The sequence below is a fragment of the Periophthalmus magnuspinnatus genome, chromosome 23 (assembly GCF_009829125.3).
Source record: "Periophthalmus magnuspinnatus isolate fPerMag1 chromosome 23, fPerMag1.2.pri, whole genome shotgun sequence".
Lineage (NCBI taxonomy): Eukaryota > Metazoa > Chordata > Actinopteri > Gobiiformes > Gobiidae > Periophthalmus > Periophthalmus magnuspinnatus.
This window is the reverse complement of record NC_047148.1, coordinates 22,138,377-22,159,221: the sequence shown is the minus strand read 5'-3', so window position 1 is coordinate 22,159,221 and position 20,845 is coordinate 22,138,377. Positions and strand designations below refer to the sequence as shown.

At 39.8% G+C, this 20,845-nt stretch overlaps 1 protein-coding gene across 6 annotated transcripts in view; it reads left to right on the top strand.

Moving 5' to 3' along the window:
* Nucleotides 1–17,623, top strand: part of znf618 (zinc finger protein 618) — a 33,218-nt gene extending 15,595 nt beyond the window's left edge. For 2 of the 6 annotated variants that reach the window (XM_055231627.1, XM_055231626.1), the window contains exons 3-16: nucleotides 2,138–2,332; nucleotides 2,648–2,887; nucleotides 5,349–5,426; nucleotides 5,496–5,540; nucleotides 8,646–8,735; nucleotides 8,825–8,902; nucleotides 10,009–10,098; nucleotides 10,289–10,378; nucleotides 10,693–10,770; nucleotides 11,208–11,252; nucleotides 11,579–11,656; nucleotides 11,967–12,125; nucleotides 12,449–13,536; nucleotides 13,636–14,839. In XM_055231627.1, the coding sequence (XP_055087602.1) occupies nucleotides 2,138–2,332; nucleotides 2,648–2,887; nucleotides 5,349–5,426; nucleotides 5,496–5,540; nucleotides 8,646–8,735; nucleotides 8,825–8,902; nucleotides 10,009–10,098; nucleotides 10,289–10,378; nucleotides 10,693–10,770; nucleotides 11,208–11,252; nucleotides 11,579–11,656; nucleotides 11,967–12,125; nucleotides 12,449–13,536; nucleotides 13,636–14,175 (2,894 nt within the window). In that variant the 3' untranslated portion in view covers nucleotides 14,176–14,839. Of the gene's footprint in view, nucleotides 1–2,137; nucleotides 2,333–2,647; nucleotides 2,888–5,348; nucleotides 5,427–5,495; nucleotides 5,541–8,645; nucleotides 8,736–8,824; nucleotides 8,903–10,008; nucleotides 10,099–10,288; nucleotides 10,379–10,692; nucleotides 10,771–11,207; nucleotides 11,253–11,578; nucleotides 11,657–11,966; nucleotides 12,126–12,448; nucleotides 13,537–13,635 lie in introns of all 6 variants that reach the window. The other 4 variants (XM_055231628.1, XM_055231630.1, XM_055231629.1 and 1 more) reach the window with 4 other exon arrangements.
* The last annotated feature ends 3,222 nt before the right edge of the window (nucleotides 17,624–20,845 follow it).

Sequence of the window (20,845 nt, the reverse complement as noted above, 5' to 3'; positions counted from 1 at the left end):
CCCCTTCCCCTGTTTCTTGTCACTTTATATTTGTGGCGTCCCTGGTTTTGAACCTCTTCCATAAAACAACTGATGTGACTTTTTTCACTGTAAACTGACTTTTTTGTATGTGATGGTGAACACAGTGAATCCCACAGGTTTCATGACAGTGGGTTCACTTTGGCCCTTTTATTCGTATTATAGGGGGCGCTATAGAGTGTTCACTACTCAGCTCTGTTCAGGCTTCACTTCACGGTTGGTTAAATGTTAAATGCTGATTGGCTGATGCGTGTGGCCGTGAGCAGTTGTCGAACTAACAGGAAATACAGACGTTTTTTTGAGGGCGCACTACACAAAAAACGTAAAAAATGTTTAACTGTTAATCAAAAACACAGGATTGGATCAGTTTCGTATAAACTTATGTCAAAGTAGTGGCAGAGATGTTGGTCCAATAATGTTTTATTTTTATTTTCTTGTGTCCTTTCACTTTCAGATTAGATTGGTCTCATATATCATAGAGGTCAAAGGTGGCGCTGTGGAGCCATTTTGTTTGGACCATGTAAAATATTATTATATCTGAGATTTAATTTTAATGTTTTGTGTCTTTGAGTCACAGCGACGTTCAGTTTGAGCGTCTGTTATGAGTCGCTGCTGCTGTTTTTTTGTTGTTTTTTTTACTTTGAACTGAACATGAAATTAACCGCGTTGGATATAATCTTTACAAATAAAAATAAGAAAAAAAGATGAGCCTAGAACTGTAAAACTTAGGGCCTGGGTCGAGGGATTTTTCTGCAAAATTTCAACCATTTCTGTCAGTCTTTTTTTTTTTTCCTCCTGAGTCCTGTAGGTGGCGCTATAGATCTGAGCATTAAGTGTAAATTATGAACTTGATCAGCGTGAGCCCGTGTGTAAGAGACGCATATTTCAACCCGATCGGATTAAGATTTATTTAATTAATTTATCGAGTTTGAAAAATTCTCCATGTTCATAATAGATTTTTTTTTTCTTCATCTCGTTCATAGAATTTAAGTTTCGTACAAATCGGAAAATGTCGGCGTTTCATCTGTTGGGCAGGAGGATTTATATTATTATTAGGCTGATTATTTCAATACCACTTTTCGAATTTTGCAAGTTTATACCAAAATTTCTCCCATTTCTCCACTTCTAGGGGGCGCTGTTGAGCCACTGGGCGTTAGACTTTCTCGCGTTTCCCATTTTATAACTTTTTTTTCGGGCTGATGTTTTTTTTTTTACCCCGATGTGAGACTTTTTGACGAATACTTTGAGTTTGAGGACTAAATATTTAATTGATAACTATAGTTTTATATATTCAAAGTGATTTATTTGATCAAATTTATTAAGATTTTAGCTTAAGTTAAAGTTAAAACTGAATTGGTTAGTATCTTATTTGAGTTTAATTAATAAAACGCTATGAAATATAGAAGTGAGAGGTCTGTGCTTTTAAGGATCTTTGCAGTTCGTTATAGCATGTGCAGAGTGAGACCTCCTACTTTCAATAGTTGATCTTTGACAGTCTAGTTTTTTTTTTTTCTTTTTAACGTCTCGAATCCGCAGCTTCGAATGATTTAAGTAACTAAACACAGCGTGGAGGATCTGCAGGGTTGATGCTGATCTTTAAGTGTAAAAAATACTCCCAAAAAAAGCCAAAATTAAGAGAACTTGGCTCCATTTTGTCTGTGCAGTAAAATTCTACCTATGTGCACTGACGTGAGGGAAAACTGAGTGATTTAACGCTTTTTTCCCCCTTTTTTGTTGTGGATTAAAACAATAATTTAAGTGCGTTGTTTATAGTTTAATCTGTGGACACATGAGAAGGACGAGAAGGGACGTGATGAGGTCATGACCCTGCGCTTTTTGAGTTTTGTTCCTTTTTTTCAAATGTCAGCTTGTTTTTCGATTTGTGTCAATCTGCATTTTTAGATATTGAGTTTGAAATCGAAGTTTAGCAGTGGACGAAGTGGAAAAACGAAAAAATTTAGGAAAAATGTGTCTAATATTTTAAGATTTAGCGACTTTGCACTTTAATTAAATTCAAAAACAAAAAATATCTGCTGTTCCATTCAGTGCATTTTGTTTACAACACTTTCCTGCCTTTTATTTGATGATGTTTTGCTAATATTGTCTTTCAACGACGAAGGTGCTCCCAAAAAAACAGCCGCGACCTCATCCGCCGCCACCACGTCTCCTCCTGCTGCAGTGAAGAAGGAGCAAGGAACACCGGAGACGAGCAACGGGAAGGCCAGAGATCCGAACCCCGCCGACATCTGCGTCGTCGTCGGAGGAAACGAGGGGGGACTGGGCCGTGGTAGACCCGGTCGACCCCCCGCAGACAGTATGTTCCACTTTGGTACTCAAAAAATCAGCACAAAAACGACATTTAAACGGTTGTTTCACTGACCAAAGTCTTAGCTCTGAGGTCGCTTTTTACTTTACTTTACTTCTTCCACGCTAATTTCGTTTTGGCAAGATGGCGGCGCGAGCAAATGCAGTCTGGCTCTTGGCTCTCTGATTTTTAATTTGGCCAAACGATTTGCTTAGATAGCGGGGCGGGGGGGAAATCTAATTTGCAAACGCCGCGTGCATAAGAAAAATTCGTTTACGCCGTCGCCGTAAACAAAAGTAAAAAGCCGACGTTTCTCTTCTCAAGGTGTTGCCAAAAAACCTTCGCCGATTTCAGCCACCGCCTCTCCGTCTCCCACCGCCGTGAAGAGGGAGCCGCCGGAGACGAGCAACGGGAAAGTGGCGGAGCTCAACCCCGCTGAGATCTGCGTTTTGATTGGAGGAAGCGAAGGGGGCGCAGGTGGAATAGGACCACGCCGAGCTCAGGCTGAGGGTATGTTCGCCCTTGGTACTCCTCCTCCAACGAAGAGCACTGACTCATGCATAGGTGTGTGAATATATAGTCTACATGCATTTCCTGATTGCAATCATGGCTAAGAGTCCTGTCTTAGTCTGGAGTGTCTTGATGATTACCTTGCAATGCTTTCTTGGCAGCACAAATGGCCCATGGGCTCGCAAAAAAAATGTAGAAAATACATTCAGGAAAGTTCTGCTTACGGTGAACTATGACCATCTGGTGCCCTTCAGTAATTATAATTAAACGACTGTAGACTACATTATCACACCGGGGGAAAAAACGGGATGAAATTTACACTTGATAACAAAACATCGTGTCGTAATCTTTAGTCATATTTCCAACTGTAAATATAAGACGATTTGGTGAATATTTACACTGTCTGGACAAAAAAAAAAGAGTCACCGCCTGGATTTAACGAAGCAAACTGTTGGATAAAAACTGCATGAGCGATTATCTTTCAGCAACAAGTTTTTAAAAGCCCAAACGGTGCAGTTCTCATTTCTTAAGATTCGCGGTTGTGGACTTTCCTTTTACCGTAACTCCGCAACCGATTGTGCTTCGTGTAAATTCAAACGGCGTCTCAAAACGGAGGCATGAGGCTCTTTAAATGTTACTTATTTCACCAAATATTACAAACGTATAAGCTGCAGAACTTCAGATATTCTTTAGTAGACGTTCCAAACAATATGACCTGGAAAATCAATGTTTTAGCTGCAAAAACGCCTGACTTTTTTGTATAAGAAGGGCTGTACAAACCTAACCCTAAATACAATCTGCATAATCTCTTGTATAAATGTTGATTATTGTTCATATCTGTAATTTAAAGTGTTTCTGAGCTGGCCACATAGTTTTTTCATAGTTTGCTTGCATAAAAGTGACTCAAAAGTACATTCGTTTTTATATTTTTCTTCTACTTAAACTGGTGTTACACGTTTATTTCATGCATCAGTGGAAAAATAAGGATGGATTTGTAAAATGGAGGTCGTTGTGTGAAAATAGGCAAAAGTACATGTTGATACCTCCTTAAACGGGATTTTTATGGCTAAAAAAAGAAAAAAAAAGTCATAAATGGTCTAAAATGTGCTCAATCTTGTCGTTAGTTTGTTTGAAAAGGGTCAAATTATTAGCGTCAAGCAGAGAAAACATCCAAGGAGATCGAAGAAACGACTAAAATTGGGTTAAGAACTGTCCAACGCTTTATTAAAAACTGGAAGGACAGCGGGGACCCGTCCACTTTGAGGAAGAAACGTGGCCGAATGATCGTGTTTGGCGAAATTAAATGGAATAAAAACAACAGTAGAACTCAGGGCTGTGTTTAAAAGTGAAAAGTAAGAGCGTTTTTTTCACCTCCTGAGACCTGACGTCCTCATGTGAACAACATTTTGGATTGTCTGGGCCACAATGCAGAGTTTTAGAAGAAGAAGAACAGAAACAATGCAACAAATGTTCGGTTTAGAATGTTTTTAAGAGTTTAGAATGTCCAGAATATATATATTTTTTAAACAAAATCATTAAAAAGTTGAACAAACGTCGACATTTTTCTAATAATGTTAAAATACAATTCTTTTATCAGGCCCAATCGGCCCAAATAACAAAGAGAAATTAATAAATCCACGAAAGAACATGAGGTTAAAGACGAGCCAATGAAATATTAGAGCGTGTGACCTTTTTTTTTAAATTTTGGTGGTGATTTTTTTCTTTGTCCAGGCCGTGTACAGTTTAATGTTGCAACTGTGTGAGAAAAACCCGTTTTTTTGACTTATTGTGTTTGAAAAAAATCCATATTCGCCGTCACTTTTGTTTCCTTCTACGCAAAACAAAACAAAAATAGACGGAAATATTAGAAATACTGGATTTGTGAAGGGACGCTCCTCGTGTGTGCAGGAGACTCGGCTGTAGTGTTGACTTTTTCTCTGTATTTGGACGAATCAACAATCAATCAATCAACAAAACGACACAAATGTTCAGATCGTCTTTGATTTTTACACACCGGATCTTTTCTACATAAACATAACTTTGTCTAACACTTCATTAACCCTCTGATGCATGAATTACAAAAGCCTCGGTCAAGATTTTTTTTTCTGAAGTGTTTTTATTCTTCTCAGGACGTGAAACAACACTGTGAACTGCCTGTAAAAATGAATTAACTTGTGTTTTATTGTAAATATACAGACACATGTTTCTTTTTATGCTTTGAAAAACATTGCACCTAAATATTGTTGAAATTTCTCCAAAAATTGTTGAAATGTTTAAGCCTTAATAAGAAAACCAGAGGACATTTACTTGCAGTTACACCAACTGACCACTGAATTGACCTCAATGGAGTGTGGCAGCAGAGAGCACTCTAGAGGCTGATGTGCAGTTTCACCATTTAAACCAGTGCATTAAAGAGAAAGTTATGTTTTAGTAGCTGTCCACTGCAGTGAACTCTATGCACCAGAGGGTTAAAGGAAAGACGCTGTTTTGCAAAATAAATGTGGATATGTTTCAGGTTCCTACGTTTGCGGCGTTTGTGGGAAAAAGTACAAATATTACAACTGTTTTCAGACCCACGTCCGGGCGCACAGAGGTAAGACGCTGGATTTCATGTCATTATCGCTCGACTCATCCGTGTTCACTTATAATTTTCTCGTGACAGAATCCGAGGGCATGGTTGGGGAGACTCTGCCACAAACTCCAACCAGTAAGTGCCGTTTTATCAACTTTAAGTTTAACGACGTTGTTGATTGACGTCTGGAGCTGGTGATACTTCTCAGAGCAAATACAGAGTCGTTGACGTGTGCGCTACGACTTTCATAAACGCTAAAATAAACCTCCAAATCCTGGTGTTAATTATAATCTGTCTATACGTCCTTACAGCTGAGTAGACATGGGACTATAAACAATAATATCGTTTATCGTGATTAAAAAGGGTCGTCAATAATCGTTTGTGGGACGTTTTATATAATCGTGATAATCGGTAACAAAGATAAACGCTGTTATTTCACCTGAATGTGCAGAAAAAGTGGTTTATTCACAGGGGAGTCTCCAGGGGGGGACAGAGGGGCCCAGAATTGGAGCCTCTTCCTTTTAATTAATGATTCATGTCCATAACTTTAATCATTATCGTGATATAATCGTTTATCGCAGTTATTTTGGCCACGATAATCGGCATTGTGTCGCCAGAACGTGCAGAAAAAACTACAATATTTCAACAGTTGTTTAAAAAAGGAGCCTAATCCTAATGTTGAAATTGTAATTATTCAGATCCAGAACATTTTGAAACCGTCAGCAACGATAATTATTGTGATATAATCGTTTATCGTGATTATTTTGGCCGTGATAATCGCATCAAGTCACGTAGAATTTCAGCGTCGTCCCATCATGTCCACAGCTGAGCGACCCGTTTAAAGTCTTTGTTTTAGACTAGAATAGGGACGAGGCGATAAACAATAATATCGTTTATCGTGATACAAAAGGTTTGGCAATAATCGCTCGTGGCTTTTTTTATGTACCGTATTTTCCAGACTTTAAATCCCACGTTTATTTCCTTTCATATTTTGTCCGTGGGTGCGATTTATACTCAGATTATATACTCAAATGTGACTTTTACGTGGAATATAAGTCGTGTTTGAGTAAATAATTTCACACGACAAACTGATAACTGCATTTTTTTGACTTGTACTCCGGAAAATACGGTTATCGCGATAATCGGCAACAAAGATAATCACCGTTTTGTCACCAGAACGTGCAGAAAAACTACAATACTACACAAAAAAGGAGCCTAGTCATAATGTTGAAATTGTAATTATTCATACCCACAACATTTTGAATAATTATCGTGATATAATCGTTAATCGTAGTTATTTTAGTCTTGAGTATCGTGACAGTAAGTTTCAGTATCGTCCCACGTTTCAACTAGACTCTGCCTCATGACAAAAGAACAAAACGAACAAAACGGGAACTAAATTAGCCATAACAAAAAGAAAAACGCACATCACGTTTCTGTTTTTACGCTACGTCGAGTCTATGTGACGTTATTACTCAGATTTTCAGATCGTTTTTCAACATTATTTCATACTTTTTGTTTAAACTTAAGGAATTTCAGCATCTAATAAATGACAGATTTGCTCTTAAATAATTTTTATATTGGTTTGGGCTGTAGGAAACAAACTGCATTGGACTTTGGAGCATTTTATTGTATTTTCCTGCAAATATTAATGATGAACGGATCACATTTCATTACAATCACACATTTAATTGTAGTGAAATGTGTGTTTTAATGTGTGTTCACCTGCACAGGGACGGCACATGGAGCTAAACCTGGTACAAATCAGATTTTCTTTTGTAAGATTAATGCATTTGTCAAATAAATAATAAATAAAGACAGACGCCAACCACAGTCGCACATCGGAAACACGAGAGAACCGTCTTTCCCCAAAAACACGACACTTTGCCCTGGTCTGAGCAGGATTCACCTTTGATTTACACTGATACTAAAGACAGAATGTGAGTGTTTTAATGTTTAAGTTCTATATCACACTTTATCACAGGCTTTATAATTATAATCCACACACAGACACGGGGAACAGTCTAATTAAACACACAGCCAGTGTTGTTGTTGTTGTTGTTGTTGACATAAATTAGATGATGCCTTTTATTTCTTGGCTGATCAATTTAGAGACAACCCCGTCCTCTGCGTTCTCACCTAAGCCTGGATTAAACGGGGTTTGAGCTTTTATCTTTCTGACGAACTCAAGGATATTGTTTTAAAATATAAAATAGGGAGGCGTTTCCATTGATGTTAAACACTTTAAAAATTAATTACAATATATTTTCTGTATCTCTCTCCGTGATCAGATCACGTGTGCACACTGCACTCTGCTCACTCTAGTGCTGTGACAATCACCACTGATTCACTTTAAGTAGGATTCATAAAGAGTCTGAGGGAGTTTCATCGTCATCTGCAGGTCTGATCCAGAGTCTTTAGAAATGAAAATGTTTATTTCATTTTTGATAAACCTGCACCATTATAATTATTGTTTTCTACGTGACAAAAAATGTTTTTGTTTTTGGGCAGTGACACTGATGATGCACACATTTCCAAAAACAAAATTACTTTGAAAGTGACTTTTTTGCATTTTTGTAAAATGTTATATTCCGTACTTAAATGGTTTTACAAACATTCGATTTAGTTTTGTTACTGTGGAGTGACTCATGGGGAATGGATCATAACTGCTCCTAGTGTTTGTGACTCAGTATCACACTGTTTATTACTGTATCACACTGTATCACACTCTGTATCACACACTGTATCACCCTGTATCACACTGTATCACACTATATCACACTGTTTATCACTATATCACCCTGTATCACACACTGTATCACACTCTGTATCACACACTGTATCACCCTGTATCACACTGTATCACACTATATCACACTGTTTATCACTATATCACCCTGTATCACACACTGTATCACACTGTTTATCACTGTATCACACCCTGTATCACCCTGTACCACACAGTTTACTCACACGTTGCTTCAGAGAGTACCTCTTGACAGACCTGGAGCTCCTGAGGTCCTCGTCCACTGACACCTGCTGCTCTGTATTAACATTTGTGACGAGCTGATGGTAAAAGTTAAAATAAACAGAATAAAAGTGACTGATACAGACCATTCAGCTGTTCAGGACCAGTTTGATCCTGTTTGTGTCTTTTGTTTAAATTGTAGTTTCCATGTTCCTTTTATCATCAGTCAGGCCTAATAGTCTAAATAATAGTTTGTTTTATGTGTTTTACAGGCAGCTTCCGTTACTCATGTGACATTTGTGGCAAGAAGTACAAATACTACAGCTGTTTCCAGGAGCACCGTGACCTCCATGCAGTGGATGGTATTGTGTTTTTTGCTCTGACCCAATAAAAAGTTTGCATTTGAGTTTCTTGTTGCACCTGTTCAATGTTTCCTAATGTTTTTAAATAGATCCTTATGAACAAGTCATGCTGCCTGTGGACGGACTCAAAGAGGAGCCCGTCGAACCATATCAGAAAATTGGACCAAGTGAGTATTTTTTATTTTTTTGTATTTAAAAAAAAAATCTCTGTTTACTGGCTTGAAAACCTTTACAAAATCCTAAAGAATGTATTTTTATGTATTTTTTTGTTTGTTTTTTGTATTCTTTCAAAAAATCTGTTTTTTGCAGGAAAACCTTTGCAAAATCCTAAAGAATATATATTTTTTTGTATTCTTCCAGAAAATCCCTGCTGTTTATTGCCATGAAAACCTTTACAAAATTCTACAGAATGTATTTCAAAATCCTAAAGAATTTGTTTTTTTCTTTTTTTTGTTTTGTTTTGTATTCTTCCAAAAAATAAAATAAAATAAAATAATTAATAATAATAATAATAATAATAATAATAATATTTTTTTTCCAGGAAAACATTTACAAAATCCTAAAGAATCTTATTTATGTATTTATTTATTTTTTTGATTCTTCAAAAAAAAACAACCTGATGTTTATTTCCACACAAAATCCTAACTAATGCATTTTAATTTTTATTATTATTATTTTTTGTATTTTTTATTTCATTTTTTATTTTTTGTATTTTTTATTTAATTTAATTTTTTTTTTTTTTGTATTCTTCCAAAAAAATCCTTGATGTTTATTTTCGAAAACCTTCACAAAACTCTAAAGAACATATTTTTCTTCGAGTCCATGTAATTTATATTTAAACATACCAATCCAATCACTGAATTGTCCTTCAAACCAACCCGTTTCTTTCCGTTTCTTTCCATTTCTTTCCATTTCTTTCCGTTTCTCCAGACGCACTCAGCCATTTTGCAGGTTGCTTGGGAAAAAATTTACCCACATTGGCGTTTGCTGATAAGAATTTTAAATGGAATTCGCTTCCCGTTTGTCCTAATGATTATTAATTTTCAAAATGCCCAGTGCAGTGGGAATGAGTCCACGCTTAAAAAAGATGATTAAACGTGCAGTTTTTTTCTTTGTTTTGACTGAAGTAAAACTAAAATAATTCAAATTCTACTCTGGAAACGTTCAGAATATCAGGGCAAACCCATTCCCTGTGTTTGTTTGTGCATTTGACAAACCGTACGACTGATTTTCTTACCATTTCCACTCTGTTTTTGTACGTTTTACCCTTCAGAATCAGGAAGCTACGTCTGTGAATTTTGTGGGAAGCAGTACAAGTATTTCAACCCGTACCAAGAACATGTTGCTCTTCACACTCCATTGGGTGAGCCATTACCGCTTAAGGCCACAGTTGTGTTCAAATATTCAAGCGCTGCACAACATTTCTAAAGACAATTTCCTCATTTAACGTATTTGTGCAAAGCTACGTTGCGTCTGACACGTTTAACTCTCAAGAAGTCTCCGCGCGATGGACCGTCTCTGATATTTTATGTTTTTATTTTGTCATTTTCAAGGCTCCTTTGATTTGAAGCCATTAAAGGCCCAGGAAAGCAGCGCACTGGACATCAGTAAATTTGCCCAAAGCCAAGCGAGTAAGCTGAAAAGTAAGTATCGTCGCAGTCATAAACTAATATTTGCTTTGTTTTTTTTTGCTGAAATGGATTGGGTAAGTTTCCCCCTCCTTTTGCGCACACTTCCCCCTTCTGTTCCCTAAAAATAAATACATAAATAAACCTCACTGCACACAAAAATTGGGTCAAAAAGACGGATTGTTGTCTAGCAATTACATTTACGTTATTCAAATTCTAGAGAACATTTTTCTTTTACGTTTTTTCCTTTTATTTTATTATTTTTGGGACAAATGTTCTATGCAAAGAGTATAATAGTATAATTTTAATCCTTTGTGTTTTGTTACCAGACAGTCCATTCAGGCGGAAACTGGAGAGCACATTTCAGTCTAGCCTGGTTGATACTAACAGCTTGCAGAATTCAAGTGGTGAGCACTGAGTCACCTCTTTTCATGTCGGATTGTAAAAATATTATTTATATCAAATCAGAGAACAGTGTCCACAGAGTCTTGTATTTATGTGCACAGTTACACACTGACCTGTGTGAATGGAGCTGTACTTTTACACATGTTGGACTTTCTGCTATTTCACATTAACTGGCTGATAATTTATTATTTATCCACAAACTACACATTTTAGTTTTTATTTTCTCACATGTTAAAGGTTTAAATAACAGTTTAGGCTTTCAATATTTTTAAAGAAATGTTGTTTTTTTTACAAGTAGAATTGTAACTAAAGAAGTGAATTCTGTGTGAAGGTTTGATTCAGTTTGAGTGGCCACATTGACGAGCTGTATACAAATTGTTCTTTGATACCATTAGAAAAGCATCATAGAGCATCATATTGATGTGTGCTTCTTCTGTAGGAGCGCCGAGCCCTCTGGTGGCCAGCTCGTTTTCTGCAGCACAGAGTAAGTAGCCACACCTTTTTGTTCCACACAAAAAGAGGCATGATGCCCTCTATCTGTTCAAGTCATTTCACTTCATATTTCCTCTTTTCTCATGATTTGACCTGTTGTACAGTCATGTCAGATGCATAACTGGATAAGTCTAATGGACACACTGCGTGCTGCAAAAACCTTTAGTCCAACATGCTCTTAATACATATGACACAAAAACACGTTTCTGATCTGATCTTCTGTCTAAATACTGATACTATCATTGAAAAGCTGCTGTACTGGGTGCGTGTCTTGGACAGAGAGTCAATGCATCTCTGGTCCTTTTGAATTTGTTGTAGAACCCTTCACGTGTGGTGCATGTGGCATCCAGTTCCAGTTCTACAGCAACCTGCTGGAGCACATGCAGTCCCACGAGGGTGAGTCCACAAAGTGTGAACTCCTGCAGTGACTGCAGTGCATGCTACAGTGTAGATGCTTGTGCATAATGTGAGTGGATCCCTGTGCAGACCTGCCATACGCCGACATGTAGTGAATGCTTCACAACAGCACGCTTTTAGAAACAGATTGGTGCAAATCTGGCCCTGACCACAGCCTAGTGATGGTAAATGATTTGACACATTTGTGTATGGCATATCCATTTAATTCAACGAAAAACACCATTTACTTTTAATTTAATTAAATGTGAACCAGTGTTGTGTTAATTCAGCACCTCCTTAATCTCCTCAGCGCACAGTGAGAACCACACCAAAGGGGACTCTCCAAAAACCTCCTCAGCTTCGGGTCCTCAGGAGCAGCTTTGGAGAGGCTCTCAGGCTCAGTTTCTTTCCTCAGTTAAACTTCAAATTCAGCCTCAAAGTCTCACACAGAGAAACCACACTTTCACTCGTAAGTACCACACTTTCACTCGTAAGTACCACACTTTCACTCGTAAGTACCACACTTTCACTCGTAAGTACCACACTTTCACTCGTAAGTACTGAAAGTACCACACTTTCACTTTCACAGGACTCATAGCTGCATCACTGTGCATTAACATTTTGGTGACTCTTTCTGTTGTTAGGACATGTATTGACTTTAGTTGTCACATTTAGGCTGTTCTTCTTATTCTTATTAATCTGTTTGACTCTGAGATTGCTTTATAGTTCAGTATTTAAATGTATATAGTTTCTGTTTGAAGTACACAGTTTGTATTTTCCTTTTGTCCACAGAGAATAACGGACTTCCTGAGAAGGAAAGGCAGCAGGTGGCCGAGCGTCTTCTTCGTGTGATGTGTTCAGACCTGAACATGTTGAGTGTGATCAATAGTAAGGACTTCCTTAAACTGGCTCAGACCCTGGTGGACACAGGGGCTCGGCACGGGGCCTACTCCACCCGCGATGCACTTGGCAACATGAGTGCCTTGGCCCTCCGCCAGCTGCCCCGCATGTACAATCAGGTCAAAGTCAAGGTGACCTGCGCCCTGGGCTCTAATGCTTCTCTGGGTATCGCCGTCACGTGTCACTCCCACATGTCGGGGCCAGACGCCTGTTACGTTCTCACGGCCTACCAGGTGGAAGGCCCCAGACTCAAGCGCTATGTCCTCGGGGTGAGAGAGGTGGAGCTGAGAGAAGGTCCTGAGCAGGTGCACCACTGGGTCCAGAATGTTCTGTCTGAGTTTGTGATGTCCGAGATCCGCACGGTCTACGTGTCCGAGCCCAGGGTGTGGGCCGCGGGGATCGGCGGCTCTCCTCTGGGCGGCAGCCGTGGGAGAATATGCCTCAGATGCGCCGGCTGCTCCCTGGGAGCGGTGGTGCAGGCGGTGCTGGGGAAGCGCAGTCTTCAGGCTCGAGGTCTGCACGACCTGGCGGAGCTGTTGTCCACGTGCAGAGACATTGCCTCCTCCACCACCCTGGCTCTACGTGAAGAGCACAGCAACACAAGCACAAGTGAGGAGGGCGGGCAGGGCAGTCCTGCACAGTGCCCCACTCCTCCCTGCTGGGATAGAATGGCTGAGGCACTTTTGCAAGTGCATGCACATTTTGAACAGATTTGCGAAGCCTACGGACGTAGCAAAGCTACAGCTCCACTTCTTCAAGGCCTGAATAAGCATCTACTGTCTACACTGGCCTGTCTCCTGGCTCCGTTGCGTCTCGCTGCTCTGGAGCTCAGCAGCCAAAGGAGGCCCACTCTGCAGCAGGTCCTGCCCGTCTACCTGCGCCTGGAGAAGTTCTTCACATCCAAAGCCGGAGAAGCGGGAACTGGCACCGCCAGCAAACTCTGCCACTACTTCCTGGAAGCGCTAAAAGAGAATTTTAAGGTAGATTTTATATCCATCGTTTTGTTTAATAAAGTCTTTGTGTATTTTCTAGACATTAGACCGCACAAACATCTTTGTAACAGACTCTGTTGTGTGTAGGTTGAACGCGCTCACCAGGTGGCCATGGTCCTGGACCCTCAGTTGAAGCTCCGCTCAGTACCAGCCTACCAACACGAGGACATCATTTCCCGGGCATGTGAAATGGCAGCTGAAAGCAGGGATGGAGGTTTGTCGGGTGGAGTTGGGACCGCTGGAGATGACCGTGACTGTGACGGCCCCCCGATGCCTAAAATCAGTCGTGTGGAAGGCGCCGGGAGCAACGGCGGCCCTTCGCGGGACTCCTGTACACTCTCAAGTAACGACGACGCACAGGGTCAAGTTCGACAGGAGATCTTCCAGTACCTGGCCGAGCCGCTCCTCCAGGGCACCCCAGATCTGTTCCAGTACTGGAGTACCGCAGTAACTGAGAAGTTCCCAAAGCTGGCCCGCCTGGCGCTGTGGCTCCTGGCCGTGCCTGCCGTGGCCATACGCAGTGAGTGTGTGACTGTGTGTGAGCAGAGCATGGCCATGAAGAGGAGGCAGCAGGTGACAGCTGAGGAAATGAACAAACTCATATTTCTACGCTCCAACCTCAGTTAAAAAGACTATGAACCAAACCTCAACCTCACAACTAATGACTCAAGGCTATTATTTATATAGTTTTAGACCAACGGCAACATAAATGTTTATCAACACAAAGTAATCCTCAAGACTATACAGGAACACTCTTGTTGTAAGTTACAAACACCCAGAAGACAATAATATACTCATCTATAAAACAGTGAAGTGTGTAAGTAAAGTGTAGTAAAAAGAAGAATGTGGTGGAAAGGTTCAACTCAAAATGTCCCCGTGAAGTTTGACTCGGTTCAGTCGTACCCGCGGCAGTGACAGGATTTCCTCCAACCTCAGAATAAACTGCTCAAGGCTGTATGCTGTTATCCTCAACTAGCAACTTTGTCAGGTAGTCAGCTTTCACTGCTTCAGTTTTCTACAGACCTCTTCTAAACAATCCTACCAGGTTATAAAGTGCACACACCGGGAGTAAATACTGTTTACAGCAAGCTCAACGTGGACCTCCTATTTGAGGTTAACATCACAGTGAATATGATTTTACTGCCACTACACCTTCGACAGCAACATTTAGTCCAATGTACCACTGACAGTACGTCACACGAGACCGAGGGGCATCAGGAACATGCAGTTTTCTCACTGACCTCACGGGGGAGCTGTACCACTCTATTCTAACGCTCTTTTCATTTATTTGAAAGTTGCATCGAAGGACATGCAATATTTTCCTCTTATTGAAAAGTGTCCTCCCACTCGCGGTCCAACGATAACCTCATGACCTCACTGTAACGAGACTTTCATTTACAGATACTTAAGATTTTGCACTTTTCACTAAACTTATGTGGTACATTTTTATTTCAAAAAGACAATAATAACCGGAACCTCGTGAGTGTTGATGGTAGCTTCCAATGCTGCTAATTTAGTAAAGCTACATCAGTCACCTTTGCAGACAGACACCAGGTCATGACCACGTTTCAATACTTTTCCTCACCGTAGATTCATCACGTTGTATGATAAACACACCGTCTTCCTCATCATTTCTATAGTATTCTGAAATATATATTTTAAGGCAATATATTGTCGAATACATAGTTACAACCTCATCTAAAACATGACTGTTGTCATTACAAAGAAAAGTACCATTTTCTACTTGTGAAATCAGTATTTTCTCAGGAACCAGTAAAAGTCTTGCAGGAACCTCTTTCTCCTCTTTACCGAAAATGTACCGAACTGTGACCTCAGTGCCCGGGTACCGACTGAACCGGGGCGTTGGGCAAACCTTCCACCGCAAATACAGTTAGTGCCACACGCAACAAAAGGAAATGTCACTGTTCAGGACTAGTAAGCTATGGTCAACACGTGCATAATGAACCTATTTATTTTTATATTGTATCAATCAATCAAATACCTCCTAATGTGGATGGGTTTGTTGCCTCTGGTACTATCATTCAAGTACTGCTTTGTCATTTCTGTGTCTGGGCCTTAAGTCTCTGCTTTTGTGATAAACCCAACTTCATGCCTTTTTATTGCAGTTTATGGCCTTCATCTCATCCGAGCATTTTTCATTTGCTTTTTAAAAGTTCTGATGTAGAGATTTTAGAGAATCTGCAGTGGTCGAATGGGCTTTAAATACAGAATTTTGGCTTTGCTGTTCAATTCAGGCTTCGAAAAGCTTCTAAATTAGCTAATTACTGAACTACAAATAGCCATCCAAAGCACATATATTCACTTTATAAAAGTCTGCACTATAAGATGTAGTTTTGATCTAATTTAAATTGAATGATTTTAAGTCGCCCATCTATGGTATAGTATAAAAGTAGCACAATGTAAACAACATACTGTCTATGTTGTACTTCAGATAATTGATATTTAATTTATATAGATCTGTATAGATCTGTGGAGATCTATACAGATGGATCTATCTGTATTATTTACAAAATATTGCAAACTCGTGGTTTTACTGTATGTTCTAGTTTATTGATTTTAGTCACATATTAACAGGATACCGAGTAAATTATATTTTTAAAAATGCAGTTTTCTGCGTCAAAATGAAACCATCAGACGTTCAAAGTAAAAGATTCAAATGGTTACTGTTTTATAAAGTGTCCTTGCTGAATCCTGACACTATTTCTCCAGGATTTGGAGTGGCTTGCTGCATGTTACTGACCTGTTGCCAAGACCCCAATTAGTTCTACTGAGAGGTGAGCTGCAGACTCTGTAACACAGCAGCTACTTTTTATTTTTATTTATGTTCTACTTCACAGCGTCCTGACTTTTTGGAAGTGGGATGGTAGAAACTATATATATCACTGCATTGTAATAGTTAGCATTCCTGGAAGTGTCATATCCACTGCTGTTTAACTCGACTCTGTGACATATTTACATTCACTCATTTTGCTAACAAGACATTGCTGTAAGATATATTTAGTACTAATCTTAAGGTTTACCTCAATATTCTGAAAGTAATGTTGTGATTTTGAGTGTCAGGAAAATAGCTGTTGTTACAAAACTGAATCACATAATCAAAATACTGTACAAGAACTTGCAGTGTTACCAGTGATCCTCACTCTGACGAAGGGAGTTTTCTTACTGTTTTTAAATAGGTATTTTAAATAGGATTTGCTCTGGGACAAAATGCCATTGTTGACACATGTCAACTTGAATTTATTTAGAAATAGCGTTTGTTTTGTCAGTTTCAATGATAAGTATATCTAAGATATGCATGCTTTTAATATGAGTATATAACATTGTAAGCCGGTATTTCTCATGAAGCAGTAGAGTAGATTGGCTAAGAGCAGAAGTCACCTGTAAACAGTTTGTCTGGTGTGAAGGGGAGGGCCACTGTCCACAGAGCAGTGTTTATTGGGTGACATCATCCATTTTCAGAAAATGTAAATATGTTGAAGAGAACTGCTGTTTTATGCCACAAGGGGGCGCCTTTATGTCAGAGATAAGATAGGGAGCACCAATAACATTTTACCTCTTTTTCTACAGTAGCATTTCAAAGGGTTTTGATATAATAGACTCAACTTAGATACTGTTATTAGACGCTGACTCAACTGTAAGTTTTATTTTTAATTTTAACTTATTCTGATTAAAGGTTCATTTGTATAGTACGTTTAAGAACTCAACCACAGATAACTGTTCTGTTTGTTCGATGCAGGTTTAGATACGAGTGTTGCTTTTATTCTCCTTTCAGGCATTTCTTCCTTTTCTACTCTTCTGCTAAAATGCAACAAAATGGTTTTAATTTTGTTCATTTTGACTTTTTTAATGGCACTTTAGCAGCAGGTTCCTGTGTAGATTTACTCTCAGTTCACTTGTTATTAAGCCTAATTTATACTTTTGTAGCAACACTATTTTTATAAAACGGCCAAAAAAGGATCGTCTTTTTTTCTGTCATTTACTGCGGCGCTGTTTGATGTTGAAGACATTACCCTCTGTACTTTGTGATGTGTGAATAAATCGTCACCAACTAGAACCATTTTTACTAAAGCCTTGTTTTTTATACAAAAGTGGAGCGATTATCTCATCTGTGGTTTGTTCTAATTGGATAAAACAGCTGCAGTTTGATGTTTTATTTAAAAACTAAAGTGGTCCAGATTTTACTCAAACATCTACATCGTGTTTTGTCACAGTTACACTTGCAATTATTTATTTTGAAGGTTTCCTGGTCCAGAGACTTTCTCGGATGACACAGCTGAAGTGTGAATGAGCAGAGAGAGGAGAGAGACATTCAGCAGACGACGAGGAGGAGGAGCTGAACCACTGACACGGTGGTAACATGGACACACGCGCGCTGCCTTAACCCTTGTGTGTCGTCCTGGGGTAATTTATGACCCCAAAAAATCACTCACTCACAGCAGAACTTGGACATTTCTTTATCAAATAGGTTGAAAATCGGGCCACTTGGAAAAATGTCGATTGTATAATGAGAACTGTCTGAAGAACAAGGTACGTTAAAGTTCAATTTGACCCCAGGTTGTTTCTCTTATAACTCAGATCAACTTAATTTCCACCTTTGTACATGACAACCACAGGACAGCGATGGAAATTAAGATTTGCAGGAGATTTTGAGGTCCAAAAATGCACAACTACACACACATCTTTACTAAAATACGGCCGACTAAAACATAAATAAATAAATACATTTGGTATCCGTACATTAGTCTGAAGTTAGACTGAAAATAAGCTCCAAATTATATATAAAAAATAAAAAAGTATGTTATTTTATGGAGTTATAAGAGAAACAAACTGGGGTCAAATTGAGCCCAGAGGAACTTCAACGTAACTTTACAGAGAGGAACACACGAGGGTCAAACCTGAAGCACGTGGGAGGTGTCGTGGTTGAACTTTCCAACATTAATCGCATTTATCGTGTTAAATTATCCCCCCAAAATCCTGCAAACTGAGATGATCCGTTATATCGGAGCTGCCGGATTCTGTTTGGTCCTCACACTTTTTAACGAAAGCGCATTAGTGTCGACATTGCACAAATAGTTTTGCAGCTCCGACTTCTGTTCTGTTCTACAATGAATGTTTGGAATCACCGGAGACATTTAGAAAAAAACGTGTGTTAAATAGACTGTTTCTGCTTATTTACAGTATGAATGAGGACTCCCACCAAGAAAGAAATGTAGCAAAGCTTTTCCACAGTGGCTGAAAAGAAGGTGGAGCGCCCGGGCCTCCAGCACATGTGGAGGTGGGATGGGATGGGGGGAAGAGAAGGGGCCTGGGAAGAGGGCAGAGCCTGAAGACTCACACATGGGGAGTGAATATACAGAGGCTAGTGAGAGGTGCGTGCAAGACTTCCCCTGGGGCGCTGAGGGAGGCGGGGAGGAGGAGGAGGGGATGGGGGCGCCGTTAGAGCGAGGGAGTGGAGGCAGAGGGTCCGGCGTGTGCGTCACCGCCGGACCGGGTCAAGCACAAACTCGCAGGTATTCTCCTAACGCCGACTGCTGCTTACCGAGGCGTAATCTGCACATGCAACAGCCCACGCACGTCACATGTTCTACGGTAACACGTGACCTCGAGTCCACGCCCGGATGCGCCGCTTTTGTAACTCGTTTTAAGCATCTGGCGTTGGGTTGGATGGGACGTAACGGGTGTCAGTGGAGTGAAACTTGTGCTGTATTTTGTTTTTGATTTTGATGTCCTTGCAAAATGGACTTGGTGTCTTTAAAGATGTCCACACTAGGGGGCAGTGTAGGGCTTGGTTTTGGCTTCCTGATGCCAGCTCTCCAAGATGTGACTTGCAAGCATCAAAAATGGGCTTTTTTTTGACACTTAAAGTAGATTTATGAGTTAATTATTCAGCAATACATCACTAACAGCTATGGAAAACTTTTATTAACTTTTATTTTATTATCCTGGTGGTTTCTGTGTCCTACATTAACAGTAACGTGCAGGTTTCTCCTTTCCCAAACGTGAACCCGCAGTTGTTTGCACCTTCACCTCTGCCCAAACTGTCCCGACTTGTCTGCTGAGCGCACTCCGGATTGGAAAAGGAAGGACAGGCAGGAGGAAGGAAGTGTTCTCGTCCGGTATGGAGGAGCTGATGGCGACGCGCCTGTGCCGCGCTCAGTGGGTGGGTGACTTTATCGGCACTGACGTGAATGTACAGAACTGCCAGGGCGCATCCGGCGGGCGGCTGTCAGGTGTCGTTCCGGCTAACACTCCAGCTAGCCCCTGACCTCACAGGCACCCGGTCTGCCCGTCTGTGTGCCACCTCTGCTGCTGCTGCACACACATACACACACACCTGCAGCACTCACTCATACACACACACCTGCAGCACACACACACTCACACACCTGCAGCACACACACACACAGCATACTTTTCTTCTGGACTTTACAGTAGGACACAGTCTGGACTTGGATGAGCTCAGAGTTTGTGACCAAACCCTGAGCCGCAGCGACGCAGATAAATGTGGCACGAGTTTGTCAAAGTTTATTTTAATCAGATGTTCTGTAAAAATATAAAACATAATATAATTATACACAGTACACACAGCCACACACAATAAAAGTATGAGTGTATGTGTATAAGAGTATGAGAATATATAAGCATATGAGTATATGAATGAGTGTAAGCATCAGTATAGGAGTTTAACTGAGTGAGTATATGAGTATGAGTGAGTATGAGTATAACTGAGTATAAGTATATGAGTATTTGGGTTAAAGTATGAGTATATGTGCATATGAGTATGAGAGTATGTAAGTATAAGAGTATGAGACAATATGAGCATATGAGTATGATTATAAGTGAGTATGAGTATTTGAGTGTGAGTGTAAGCATGAGTATAGGAGTATAACTGAGTGAGTATATGAGTATATGAGTATGAGTGAGTATATGAGTATGAGTATATGAGTATGAGTGAGTATATGAGTATGAGTATCAGTGTATGAGAATAAGTATGAGTATATTAATATGAGTATAAGTATAAGTACGCCGAAAAGGCTGGACACGGCACTTCTTAAAAGCTCACTATGCTGACCTTTGGAGATGTTATGGCTTTGCATGAAATGCCCCACAGTATGGCATTAAACTGCTCTATCACTATGGCAACACGCACACAGGTTTCACCAGGCGAAGTAGCGACAGACGAGATCTGTGGAGAGACGGGCCCATCACAGTCACAGACCAATAAATAAAATGTGGAACATGCTGTGAAATTACATCATTTTCAGATTAACACACA